The 14,540-nt window shown below is 38.5% G+C and overlaps 2 protein-coding genes across 3 annotated transcripts in view; one reads left to right on the forward strand and one right to left on the reverse strand.

The window, feature by feature from the left end:
* LOC128523741 (zinc finger protein 239-like) overlaps nucleotides 1-14,540 on the forward strand; it is a 366,823-nt gene that overhangs the window by 253,877 nt on the left and 98,406 nt on the right. The window lies entirely within an intron of this gene.
* The window catches only part of LOC128523508 (gastrula zinc finger protein XlCGF26.1-like), a 179,410-nt gene continuing 166,726 nt past the window's right edge, over nucleotides 1,857-14,540 (reverse strand). Inside the window, exons 1-2 of one of the 2 annotated variants that reach the window (XM_053495688.1) lie at nucleotides 7,696-7,823; nucleotides 1,857-4,552 (exon numbers count right to left, since the gene is read on the reverse strand). In XM_053495688.1, the coding sequence (XP_053351663.1) occupies nucleotides 2,708-4,543 (1,836 nt within the window). In that variant the 5' untranslated portion in view covers nucleotides 4,544-4,552; nucleotides 7,696-7,823 and the 3' untranslated portion in view covers nucleotides 1,857-2,707. Of the gene's footprint in view, nucleotides 4,553-7,695; nucleotides 7,824-14,540 lie in introns of those variants that run through there. The other variant, XM_053495689.1, reaches the window with a different exon arrangement.

Here is a 14,540-nt window from a genome sequence, read left to right on the forward strand (position 1 = left end):
TTCACACGAACTTTGGTGACGTGCGTTTGTCCGGCTGCGCGTTTATACGACATTAAAAAATGTTGCATGCAGCTTTTTCTTGGCGTTCAAAACCCAACGAACGCAAGGAAACCGCTTCTAGTTCGTTTACTGCGCGTTCATTTTACGCTTCGGAGGACCGGATATATCCCATGATTCTACATGCTATACATAGGGAAATAAAAAATTAATTGTTGAAAAACTTAGGTGGAAATTTTCGCATTTCTTCATAATCCACAAAAAAACTACCTTTAATCCGACTTTGTGCAGTCAGAGAGTGAACCTGGTAGCGGCGGGCTTTCATATACAGTTCCCGACACTGCCTTTACAAGTTTCCACACAAACTACAATTTGGGCTGCAGGCTGACGTTAGACAGAGACAAACCAACGCCGGTGTAGAAGTCAATCAAGCGCCACCACAAAATGCAACATAAACGTCTAGGACGTTTAGAGCACGTTCGTTTATCCAAAAACTTAACGCCTGTGTGAACAAGGCCTAAGTTTTTCAACAATTATTTATTTTTTTTGCCCTTTTCCGCATTTCCCTACAGTATGTATAGCATGTAGGATCATGGGATATATCCGGTCCTCCGAAGCGTAAAATTAATGCGAAGAAAACAAACTAGAAGCGGTTTCCTTGCGTTCGTTGGGTTTTGAACACCAAGAAAAAGCTGCATGCAACGTTTTTTTGATGCTGTATAAACGCGCAGCCGGACAAACCCACGTCACCAAAGCCCGTGTGAACACTCTCATTGACTCCTATGTGTAGAAAACACTCTGCGCTTGATCCGCGCTTACCGGACGCTACGAACGCAAGAAAAACGCTCGATTACTATTAGGCCGTGTAAACAAGGCCTAATAGTAAAAAATTGAGTGCAGCGCTGTGAGTCTTTTACTGTAACTTAATAGCTTATGAGTGTTTTTATGAATCATGATACGTTGTTTTGTGTTAAAATTGATTCTCAAATTCAGATTAAAAATTTATATTCTGCCATGTTTGGCTTTCATATACATATATATTGATATGTTTATTTATCGAATAAATTACATTTAACTAGGAAATTAAGGTTTTATATAGATAGATAGATACTTTATTGATCCAAAATATACTTTGATATACCCTTTCTATTTTATGCTAAATATACCAACTGTTACTATTGATTTTTATTCAGCTCACACTGAAATTTTGCCCTTAATTTAAACATGTTAAATGATTTTGTTTAATGCATAATTAAACCCAATGCAAACATTTTAACATCTTTGTAAATATTCTCATGTATTTCTATATTTTGATGTTTCAGACCCTGCGCATCTTCATCACTCATTCCACTTAGTGTAAACGCATTTTATTGTAGATTAATGTTATATAATTTACCTCAGCAACACTATTATGATCATTTCAATCATTCTTCATTCTTTTATGCATGACAAAAAAGTTAAATTTAATGACTTCATGCAGCTGACAATGTTTTGTCTCTTTATTTGTCATTTGATTAACTGATGGGGAATGTCAGGTATTTTAACGCAAGGCTTTACCTCAGTGCTGATTATTAGATCTCCAAGAACAGCATTGATTACATTTAGAGTCTGGTTCCTTTCAGCTCTTTTTTCACCACTTTTTCCTTTTGTTCATTATTAATCTAAAACCAGACCTAGGTTGATGTAAGGTATTTTAGGACAATGGCTAAAGCAAAAAAAATCACTACATAAATAAAATGAATATAGACACTTTTTACTTAGTCCAGTGTAAAGCACGCTTGATAAACGGAAAGAACTTCAAAAAAGTCAGCAAAATAGTTTTATTGAAAAAAAAAAAAAAACTAAAACATATACATTTGAGTTATATGTTCATTGCACCAAAGAAATTGGAAATCTCACCAAAACTAAAAATAGTTCTAATATAAGGCAAACTTGTAGCAGAATGATGGACGATCATGATCATCAACAAACATGGTGGAGGTACAGTAGCTTGACGGCAGTGACGTATCTGGCTGCAGAGAAACTGTATTACTGGTGATGTGGCTGCTGATAGAAGCAGCAGAATGAATTTTGGAGTGTATAGACTAAATCTACTTTCTGCTCAGGTTCAGTCAAATTCTGATTATTAAAATAATGATGTTATAAAAAGGGCAGAGTCAGACACCTGATCTCAACCACCCTGAGCTGCTTTTCACTTGCTGAAGACCAAACTCCAAGCTCAGTTGCCCCTGTTGGGCCCTTGAACAAGGCCCTTAACTCTCAACTGTTCAGATGTATAATGTCTACATAAAACTGCATGTCATGTTTTATATGGTACTATTAGTGTTAACTGATCCCTTGGTTCCTTTGAAGTGGAGGGGCGTGGAGGTAAAAGAAAATGCTGTAACGCCTAACTAGTTAGGGCAATATTTGGCAATGTCCATGGTTTCAAGTAGGATTTCACTGCAAAGCTTTTAAATCCAAATTTAAATACAAATATCTATGATTTGAGTACTATGTCTAGATACCTGTTAAAATTGAGGGGCTGTTAAACCATAATACAATATATTGGTTAAACTCCTTGAATTACAGCTGAAAATCTACAGTTCAATCACATTTAAATTGCTTATTTACTTATTTATAGTACTTAAGTAAACCTCTGTTTAATATATAAATCTGCGCCCACACTGTTAGCACTGATACAGCTTCTGTAACACGGGTGTAAGCTCCATTAATTTCCGCTTTTCTTCGTGTGGATGACCTGGTGTCTTGTAAGATCACATGATCGAATAAAACTCTTCCCACACTCTGAGCAGTGATAAGGTCTCACTCCTGTGTGAATGTGCAGGTGTAATTTTAAAGAAGAGGGGAAAAGATAACTCTTTCCACACTGTGAGCAGATGTAAGGCCTCTCTCCGGTGTGAATGCGCTTGTGATACCGAAGACCACCCTTTCGCCTGAAACTCTTCCCACACTCTGAGCAGTGATAGGGTTTTTCTCCAGTGTGAATGCGCTCATGTTCCTTGAGAGTACTTTGTTCGCCGAAACACTTTCCACATTGTGAGCATGTGTAAGGCCTCTCTCCAGTGTGAATGCGCTGATGGGCTTTGAGATTTGCCTTTTGAGTAAATCTCTGGCCACAAAGCGAGCAGTGATATGGCTTCTCTCCCATGTGAACATGCTCATGGCACTGCAGGAGAGATTTGGAACGGAAACTCTTTGCACATTTTAAGCACCGATACGGCTTTCCTGTGTGAACTGTCAGGTGGCGCTTAAGAAGACATCTGTAAAGGAAACTCTTTCCACACTCTGAGCAGTGATAAGGTTTTTCTCCAGTGTGAATCCGCTGATGTGCATTGAGAATACTTTGTCCGTTGAAACACTTTCCACATTGCGAGCATGTGTAAGGCTTTTCTCCAGTGTGAATGCGCTGATGGACCTTGAGATAATTCTTTTGAGTAAAACTCTTGCCACAAAGCGAGCAGTGATACGGCTTCTCTCCCGTGTGAACATGCTCATGGCACTGCAGGAGATATTTGGAACTGAAACCTTTTCCACATTTTAAGCACTGATACGGCTTCTGTTTTGCATGTACTGGTAGGTGGCGCTTGAGACGACTCCTGCTATAGAAACACTTTCCACACTGTGAGCACTGAAACGGCTTATTATCAGTATTAATACACTGGTGTTGTCGGAGAGAACTCCGATGAGTAAACCTCTTTCCACACTGCGAGCACTGGTATGGCTTCTCTCCTGTGTGAATGCGCTCATGCCGCTGGAGAGTAGATTTGTAAATGAAAACCTTTCCACACTGTGAGCACCGATGCGGCTTCTCTTCTGTCAGAATGCATCGATGGTTTTGGAGCGAACTCTGCTGAGCAAAACTTTTTCCACACTGTGAGCAGTGATGCGGCTTCTTTTCTGTGTGAACGCTCTGATGTTGCAGGAGACGACATCTGTAAGGAAAATCCTTTCCACATTGTGAGCATTGATACAACTTCTTCTCTTTTTTAATGCACTGGTGTTGGAGGAGGGAACTCCGCTGATCAAAACTCTTTCCACACTGTGAGCAACGACACAGCTTCTCTCCGGTGTGAACGCGCTCATGTCGTTTTAAAAGACACCTGTAAAGGAAATTCTTTTCACATTGTGAGCACTGATACGGATTCTTTTTTGTCCGAATGCATATGTGGTGTTGGAAAGAACTCTGCTGAGTAAAAGTCTTTCCACATCGTGAACAGTGACACGGCTTTTCTTCGTGAACACGCTGATGTCGCAGGAGAGAACCTTCATGAATGAAAATCTTGCCACAATGTGAGCACGGATACGGCTTCTTTTCTTTGTGAACGCGTTGGTGTTTGTCGAGAGAGCTCTGCTGAGTAAAACTCTTTCCACACTGTGTGCACTGATACGGCTTCTCTCCTGAGTGGATGCTCTGATGTTGAAGGAGTTGACTTCTGGAAAGGAACCTCTTTTCACACTGTGTGCAGTGATGTGGTTCATCTGGTTCTTGGCTCACTGGTTCAATAGTCATTTGATGACTACTGGAGACACTTGAGGGCATCATGTTCCTTATCTGTTCGGGAAAAAAAAGGAATTCTATTATGAAAAATTGTCCCAATTGTTATTTCCCTGTATTGTTTTTACATTTTCATCAACACCTTATATATTAAATTGATGCTTTCTGAGAGCGAAACATGGAACTTACTTATGCTGCACATAAGAAAAGCCAATTTTTCTACTTTTTTTTTTACTTGTTAAATTTATATTCTGATTGCAAACTGTGGCTTAGTGATGGACCAAACTGCTACATTATTTTATAAAAATTATAAAATTATCCAACTCTTCTCTGTAACTCGTACACTATATGGATATTCACGAACAGTAACACAATAGGACAATGTTACATACCTGTTTTAATAACATAAGAATTGCAATATTACATCTCAATAAAATATGTAATACAATATTACATATAATAATACAACATTACATAAATATATTAGATTACTATGCAATGTTTACAAACGCTCTTGGGTCATATTAAGTGTGCAATAATGTCATAATATATTTAGTGTATTCATTTAAGGTATTCAAAAGTATATATATATATATATATATATATATATATATATATATATATATATATATATATATATAGACTACTGTTCAAAAGTTTGGGGTCACTTTCTAACTCCATGATCGTTCCTGATTTTTATTTTTTTCTACATTGTAAAGAAATGCTGAAGGTGTCCAAAAAAATGCATTATTTTCCTTTGAACAGTTAATTATAGGAGTAAATTTAATAGTTTGGTATACATTACTACGGTGGCCCTAAAGTGCAAAACAAATTAACAAAACTGAAAACCAAGTAACAAAACCCAAAACAAAATAAATTCAAAACCAAATTAACAAAACGGAAAACAAATTAAAAACCAAATAACAAAACCCAAAACTATTTTTTTTGGGGGGGGGGCACTTCTCGGCCAGTCCGATACAAACCGGAAAAGGTAGGTATAGATTGTGAATGAAATGCTTACCGCTAATTGGACGAGACATCTGTCACTCAAGATATTCAGGAAGTACTGTAGTAGCGGTAGATTTGTATGTATGAATGTGCAAACATTATTGTGGTTTCAAATATGGCGTACTTACGGTGGCCTTAAGGTCAGTTTTGTTAATTTTTTTGCACTTCACGGCCATCATAGTTTAAAGTGAAGCAGAACACACAAGAAACAAAGATAAAGAAACAACTTCCAACTTCCTGTATATCTTGAGTGACAGATGTCTTCTCACAACCCCAAAACACTCAAAAGCTTGTATTTATATTTATACATTTGGCTGAAGGCCTTATCCAGGGCGACTTGTTTAACATTAAAATCTTTTTTTTTTTTTTTTTTTTTTTTTAATCGGTGCAGTTGAGGGTTAAGGGCCTTGCTCAAGGGCCCAACAGTGGCAATTTGGTTGGTTGTGAGGTTTAAACCCAGGACTTTCTGATCCGTAGTACAATGCCTTAACCACCAAGCCACTCCTGACCGCTCCTTCATAGAGACCAGTGTTATTCATCCCTCATGTAAAACAGCTAATTTAGATCTTGTTGTAGTTTGTTTTGTTGAGGCTCTGTTAATGTCGTGGCAAGGAGGAGGATCCTGTCCAAGATACGCACAATCTTGAACAATCCTTCTCACCCGCTATACGGAGTTCTCACCGACCAGAGGAGCAATTACAGCCAGTGACTAATTATGACCGGGTGTTCTATGGAACACCACAGAAGATCTTTTCTCCCAATAGCCATAAAATTATATTACTCTTCTCTGTAGCATTTTGACAGGGACTGTCAGTGGTTCCTGGTTAATAACATTTTATGACACTTCTTTTCACACAACTCAACGTTCTAAGTGCAATATCTGATTATACAATACTTGTGCAATACTTTTTTTTTTTTCACTTACACTACCGTTCTAGTGCAATATGTAACTAAATTATGTGCCATAGTTAATTCTATTCTATTTTACTTATATTTATTATTATTTTTCTTTAAATTTTAATTATTTTATTTTATTTTCCTGTCTAATATATATATTTTTTCCTAATCTAAGTTTTCCTTGCTTACCGGTAGATTAATCAGAGCAACTGTATAACCAAGAGCAATTCCCCTCTGGGATTAATAAAGTTCTTTGAATCTTTGTATTGTCATTCTGTGCACAATGTTGTTTTTTTCTGACCAGTTTGACTATAATTTACGTCAGGATCCTGTGGCTGTGTCCATAATGGACCACATCACCTTCTTTAGTTTTATGTTGTTGTTTTTTTTATTATGATTATGAAAATGCAATTCTTTGATCAGTGAAGAAATATTTTAAATATTTTAAGATGATGGCTGAAGGGATCATATGGTCACAGTGTATCGGAGGCCACGTTTAAACTGCAGGCCTCGATGTCCAATTCTGATTTGTTGCCTAGATCTGATTTTATTTTTTATTTTTTTGATTGAGGAGGAGAAAAAACGGCATAATTGCAGCCTGTGCATATGCTTCATTTACGAAATACTGGATTATTAATGTTATTTAGGAGGAGAGGACCTTTTCCTCCTCCATGTCACCTGCGATGTTCTAATTCCACACGCGCTTCTACCGCAGAATAGCATTACGTCATTAAACCGCGAAAGTCGCCGCCATTTTAATGACGTACAGACCGCAATGACTCAGGAGATCCGATCTGTCTGTTCACACCACAATCACATTAGCACATATCTGATTTATTTCTGATTTATTTCCACATATGAAGGAGGCCTCAAACCGATCATGAAATATTTGAATGCATGCTTTTTTTTCCTGTTTACACGGAACACATCGGATATGTGTCACATATGAGCAAAAAACATCGGAATCGGGTCACATTAACCCGACAGTGTAAAGTAATGGATCATATAGACAACAGATCAGAACTGGGCCTCGAGACCTGCGGTGTAAACCCAGCCTGAGACACCTACAAACGCACACAAACAATCATTTACTGAGGAAAAAAACATATATCATTTAAAATCTAGTCTTCAAGACCTTAATTTCAATAAAGGAACAGTTAATGTGTTTATAGTGAACAAACCCGATGTCATGCGGTAGAGTTAAACACATTAATATAGAGTTTATCTGCACCATATTACAAATGAACCAGAATCCAGTGAGGATCCAGTCAGTAAGTGTTTAGACTATAACTTACCTCAGGATCAGTGAGTTTATCCTCTCCAAATGCTGGTATTAATTGAACTCGATCAGATTTAAGAGTCTGTGTGAAACTGCAGGTAGAAACAGCTACATGTAGAGAATGAAAAGCAGGTCACGCGGGAAAACCAGCTCTTCTTCTCAGCTTGTCTTGTAGGCAGGTGAGGTGTTTTTCCGCCCCCTACTGGGCTGGAGTACGAATAACCACTCATGACCTGAAAATAAAAAGAGAGTATTCAAATAAAAATATGAAAATAAGAATGTAATTAAATAAATATATTTAAATGAAGAATATAAATAATAACAATATAATGATAAAAAGTTCAGAGTTGTGTGATTCTTCAGCAGGAGCTGATCTATTTCTCTAAGTCTTACAATCCACTTCACTGCATAATTCATTTTAAAATGTATTGTCAAAAGAGTCATAACAAAAGTGAGGCAGCTCATTTTACATCACAGACACAACACAGTATTGGTGCTGACTTATTATCAATTTTAATGACATGTTACGATATTGGATTTAATTGTTTTGTGTGTCTGGTTATGCCTGCTTTGTCTCTGCTGGTGGTGGGATAGGGTGTGTCATGCCTTGTTGTTTCAGGTCCCACCCTCTTCAGTGTGCCTGTAAATCTACTGGTTGCTGCTCTGCCTGTTCTTTGTTGGTCCCGCCTCCTCCCAGATGATTGGTCCTCCAGGCAACCCAAAGGCCTACTTAAGGCCTTCAGACCACCATGCTACAGACCTTGTTTTTGCTTACTGTTTATCCAATACTTAATCCTGAATGTTATTCTGTGTATGACCCCTTTGCTATGTTCTGACTACTCTTAGACTTTCCCCTTTTGATGGTCGCTTGGTTTTGTTCGCCTATTCCGTGTATGACCCTTTTGCTTGTGTTGACTACGTTTTTGTGTTTGCCCTTTGTTTTGTTTGTTTGGTTTGTAAATACTTTTGTATATATTTGTATTTAACTCTTTATTGAGTGGCTTAGTAAGAAGTCAACACCATTTTGTTTCTTCTTGGTTTGTGGTTAGTTAGGGAGTAAGGGAAGAGTCTTGTATTTCTGTTTCTTTATTTTTGGTGCAGGCAAGTTGTCACTTTTGGTACTAGGTAGAGGGAATTTTGTTTATTGTTTTGGCCTTGTCGGCTTCTGACGCTCACAGCCACCTTTTGGGGATTTGCTTATTCACCTTTTTGTAAAATAAACACTAAGCAAACACACTTTTGGTCTCACCCTCTTTTTTTTCTTTTCACTCCTGTTACGGCCCGACCTAGACCGGGGCGTAACAGACAATTAAGATCATTGATTGAATATTACATAAATTAAAGACACTAAAACATAAAAGAGCATGACATTGCATTTAAGTAAATCTGTCTATTTGACCAAAAAAATTAATAATAATGGGTATGCATATTTACAAAGATCTAAGCATTAATCGTAATCCTAAGAGCTTTCCAAAAAAGAACATCTCAGAATCACTCTTAAGAATCCCACTAAATGTTCATTTAGGACTGAACATATTCCTATCTTAGAGTAAGACATAAAAGTACTTAAGAAAGCTTTCTACCCTTTTCTTTTTCTGTCAGGAGTACGACTGTGCCAGGAAAGCGTGTGACATCACTTTTTACAAAACGTATAGATGTGTGACTCGCTGCATGGCGCTATCCTAAACAGACTGCTCCAATCATAACTGATTAAAGCCCCTATAATAGAGCTGTGTGGGACTGTCATAATCTGATCAAAATGAAATAAAAGTAAAACTGGAGAGAAGATGAGAGCATTTTGCTTGTGGAGGATGGAGTAAAATGTAAAGAAATAATCATAGCAATATTCTGGTCTACTCTTATGATAAAAAATGAGTGAACCAGCAGTTCATGAAGGCATTAATGCCACCTGACAGTTTGCTGCACATTATTTGACAAACAAGGTATTCAGTCAAGGATACAGACAGACAGACAGACAGACAGATAGTACACTGAATATTTCTCAGGAAAACCTAGAAGGTATTTGAAGGCCTTAATGAGGCATGAACCAGTGTTGTCAGCCCAGCTCATTCTCTGGATTTTTAAAGTCACAACACCACTCTAAGAATACATACAAACAAAAAGCATGGACATCTTAACTGCTCACTGCATGTTTGTTTCTCCTAAAATTACTCTGCATGACAAGAAAGTTTTTTTGGGAAAACAGTTGGTGACATACAGAGATGCAAACAGTGCTAATGAGGTTGAGATCCACAACCAGCTCATGGACATCATAATAGAAAGCACACATGAACACATGGCTCCCCCTCTGCTGACATGGCTCTCCTTGATCCCAGGAACCTTTATGAAGTGTCCACATCAGACATGCTGCCTGATTTCAGTTTATGATGGACTAAGCAACACACACACAAAAAGTAAAAACTCTTTCTGTATACGAGCCTTGAGTCTACACCAATAAGTTACTGCAGGAAATGCTAATAATTGTGGTCTGTTTCCAAGAAGAGGCTGAATTACTTTCAGGATTTTTTCCATCAATTAGTCATCTGTCTGGTTTATTATAGCTTTAAAACCAGATTTGGGTTGCTGTAAGGCTGCTGTAGAACAATCTTCAAAGGTAGAAATTACTATATAAATAACTTGTATATAGAATATATAACATATATATTATACTGTAGTCCAATGTCAGGAGATTTTGACGGAAATAAAAATGTTATGGAATGGAAAAAAAACTGTTAAAAAATATCACTATAATCAACAACTTCTCTTCAGTGTGTGCATAAATCAAAATGAGTAGATTGTCCCTGGTGAGCGACAGGGACAATCTACAGTTCAGCTATAACAGTTGATGTTAATTCATGTTAATATGGAGTCCAGGTAGTTATTGGAGACTCAGGTAGACTTGTAGGAAATTCCAGTCTTGAACTATCGAGCAACTGCAGCCAAGTCAAATCCTCAGATAAACAGCTGTCAACACCAGTCGAGGCCAGAACCGTCTTCATGGTAGAGGGAAACCATCCCCAGACACCAGACATATCACAAAGTGACATATGGGGCATCCATGCGACGAGATTTCCAACCAGAAGCGGGGCACCAGGATGGGTCAGGCAGGTCCAGAAGGCAGAGGCTGGATCACTGGCAGCTCAGGAACGGCATGTGTACAGTAGCTCGACAGAGAGAGGGAAGAGGGAGACAGGGGAAGATAGGGAAGAGAGAGACAGGGAGATAGAACAAAAGATGGGAGATCAGAAGAGGAGAGATAACAGTTAGGTATGGTCGCAGTCACATAATGTATAATGTGAATGTATATTTAGTGTAGAGTGCAAGCAGAGACTCCAGCAGGACTAACTATAACAGCATAACTAAAAGGGGAGAGCCAGAAGGAAACACAGACATGAGGGCTCCCTGAGATGTAAAGCAAACAATCACCTCACCGTCAACAAACCTGAGTGATCAATGAGAGTGGGGAAGACAGCATCCAAACATACCAGTTCACCATAATACTTTACGCCCATGAATCCCCCACATCTGCCCCTTTACTCAAGACAAATCTATTTATAAAAATGCTTGATTAAATAAATAGGTTTTTAGCCTAGACTTAAACACTGAGACTGTGTCTGAGTCCCGAACATTACTTGGAAGACTATTCCATAATTTTGGGGCTTTGTAAGAAAAAGCTCCGCCCCCTGCTGTAGTTTTCATAATACGCGGAACTGACAAGCAGCCTGCATCCTTGGATTGTAGTAGGTGTGGCGAATCGTAAGACACTAGCAGTTCGCTCAGATACTGCGGCACAAGACCATTTAATGCTTTATATGTCAAGAGCAGTCTTGAAGTAAAGGGAGGGAGCCAATGAAGTAAAGATAAGGTAGGTGTGATGTGCTCGTATCTTCTGGTTCTAGTAAGAACTCTCGCTGCTCCATTCTGGACTAGCTGAAGCTTGTTCATGCATCTAGTTGAACAACCAGACAGTAGGGCATTACAAAAGTCCAACCTAGAGGTGATAAAAGCATGAACTAGTTTTTCTGCATTGTTTAGCGACAATATATTTCTTATCTTGGCAATATTTCTGAAGTGAAAGAATCCTATCCTGATAATATTATCTACATGTGCTTCAAATGAAAGGCTGGAATCTATAATTACACCGAGGTCTTTTACTGTTGCACTCGATAGAACAGTAAGGGCCATCTCAAGTTACAGTGTGATCTAAAATCTTACTTCTAGCTGAATGCGGTCCTATGACTAGAACTTCTGTCTTATCAGGATTAAGCAATCTCTTATGTCCTGCACACATTGCTCAACTTTAGTAAGCTGTTTTTTCTCATCTGGTTTTGCTGAGACATATAACTGTGTGTCGTCAGAATAACAATGAAAACTAATACCATGTTTACGGATTATGTTGCCAAGAGGAAGCATATAAAGGGAAAAAAGCAGTGTGCCTAAAACTGAACCTTGTGGAACACCAAACTCCACTAGAGAACATGCAGAACAATCACCATTTAAGTCTACATACTGATAACGATTGGTCAAATAGGATCTTAGCCAATAGGTCAATAGGAGGTATTTACTACTTCAACGAGTGCTGTTTCTTTGCTGTGATGAGGCCTAAATCCTGACTGATACAGTTCGTGTATGCCATTTCTATGTAGATATGAGCATAGCTGCTCCGCTACTATCTTTTCAAAAATCTTAGAGATAAAGGGGAGGTTTGATATTGGCCTGTAATTGGACAGCTGAAAGGGGTCAAAGTCAGGTTTTTTAATAATCGGTTTAATAACTGCTAATTTAAAAGATTTTGGAACATACCCCACATAAATAAGGGCTTTTCTATAGTTCCATGCTATTTGAAATGCTAGCAATTTAGTTTGATGCAATTTACCTTCTAATTTCCGTTTGTTTTAAAGTACGTGTGTGGTCATTATACCAGGAAGCGAGTTTCTTATCTCTAATAATTTTTCTTTTAACTGTAGCTACATTATCTAAGGTATAACGGAACGTCGACTCTAAATATTCAGTCGCCCAATCGAATTCTGTGGGGTCAGACGGTAATCCAATCAAAGTTGTTAACACTGGGAGATTACTGATAAAACTCTGTGTGGTATTGATGTAAATGTACGTTTAGTACGGTGGCGTGGTGCTGTGCATACATTATCACTATAACACACTTTAATTGAGACAAGATAGTGATCTGATATAGCTTCAGATAAATTTCTCATGCTTAATCCGAAAGATATTATTAAATCTAAAACGTGACCTGCTTAATAAGTGGGTCCTACTACACACTGATTTACTCCTACTGAGTCTAGTATGGACATAAATGCCTAACGCACAGGGTCTTCTGGATTCTCATGAATATTCAAATGAATATTAAAATCTCCAGCAATTAACGCTTTGTCTACGGAAACGACAAGGTTTGAGAGGAAATCTGCAAATTCACAGAGAAATTAAGAGTACGGCCCTGGGAGTCTGTAAATGAAGATTAGCGGAATCGTCTGTGCTGACTTTGTTACTATAGAGAATTTTAAATGCATTAAATTTAAATCTGTGTTTTTGTACGATAGCCAGACTATCGTTGTAAATAACTGCGAGGCCTCCTCCTCTACCAGTTAGACGAGGCGGGTCTATGTAGCTGTATCCAGGAGGACTAGCTTCATTTAGAGCTACATACTCGTCCTGTTCAATCCAGGTTACTGTTTAACATAATATATCAAACTTCTGGGGCCTCATGTATCAACGCGTACACACATAAACTTTGCTTACGCCAGTTTTCACGCTCATGGTGGGATTTACTAACAGTGAAATTACCGTGAGAATGTGCGTTCTTCCACGCCAACTTTATGTTTGGCGTATTTGTATTTCTTGTGTGTGTTTGTTTTATTTCCGTTGGCGACTACTAGAGGCAATTACATTAAATTGCACACTACAAAGTATCGCACCAACTCATGTGAAAAACATTGCTATTAATTTATAATTGATAAAATGGGTTAATTGACACAATATTTTCCTACCAATTATGTGATTTAGAACATATAAAAGCATTTGCAAATGTATACAACCCTTAGTCTGTGGCAATGGCAGTGTTGGCCTTATTAGAGGACATTGTCAATGGCCGAATCCGAAGGGAATGCGTTTTTAGGGATCACAGTGATTTTCTGGCCCACGATGATGACTGGCTTATTAGCCGTTTCAGCTTTCCAAGAGCTATCCTCTTGGAGCTCTGTGCTAAGTTGGGTCCAAATTTGAAAAGAGAGACAGCGAGGAGCCACGCATTACCCGTTCCCTTACAGGTGCTGACAACGCTTGGTTTCCTGGCAACTGGTTCTTTCCAAAGGGAACTGGCAGACCGCTCGGAGTTAAGCCAGTCGTCTTTGAGCCGTGCAATGCCAGCTGTATGGGACAGGATCATCCGCATGTTTAGCAGGTATATAAGGTTTCCATACCATGCAGTTGACCAGCCAAACATTAAAGCGCAATTTACAGCGATCGCCTGTTTTCCTAATGTAATCGAAGCGATCGACTACACACACATTGCTATAAAGGCGCCATCTGAAGACGAATTTGCATACGTGAATCGGAAACATTTCCAATTTATAAATGTGCAAATAATATGTGATGCTTAAATGCGCCTAACAAATATTGTGGCAAGGTGGCCTGGGACAACCCATGATTCATTCATCCTCACAAACAGCATGGTTGGGATGAGGCTCCAGGGTGGCAGGGTGCGCGATGGGTGGCTTCTTGGTGAGTGATTTTTTGTTATTAATTCCGGAGGACAAACTTGCAAATAACACAGTTTTTCTCCAGTCTACCTCCAATAGGAGCACCTCCAATTCACATTCTGTGAAGCTTGCTTTTGCCATTGCT

Source organism: Clarias gariepinus, chromosome 1 (assembly GCF_024256425.1).
Source record: "Clarias gariepinus isolate MV-2021 ecotype Netherlands chromosome 1, CGAR_prim_01v2, whole genome shotgun sequence".
Lineage (NCBI taxonomy): Eukaryota > Metazoa > Chordata > Actinopteri > Siluriformes > Clariidae > Clarias > Clarias gariepinus.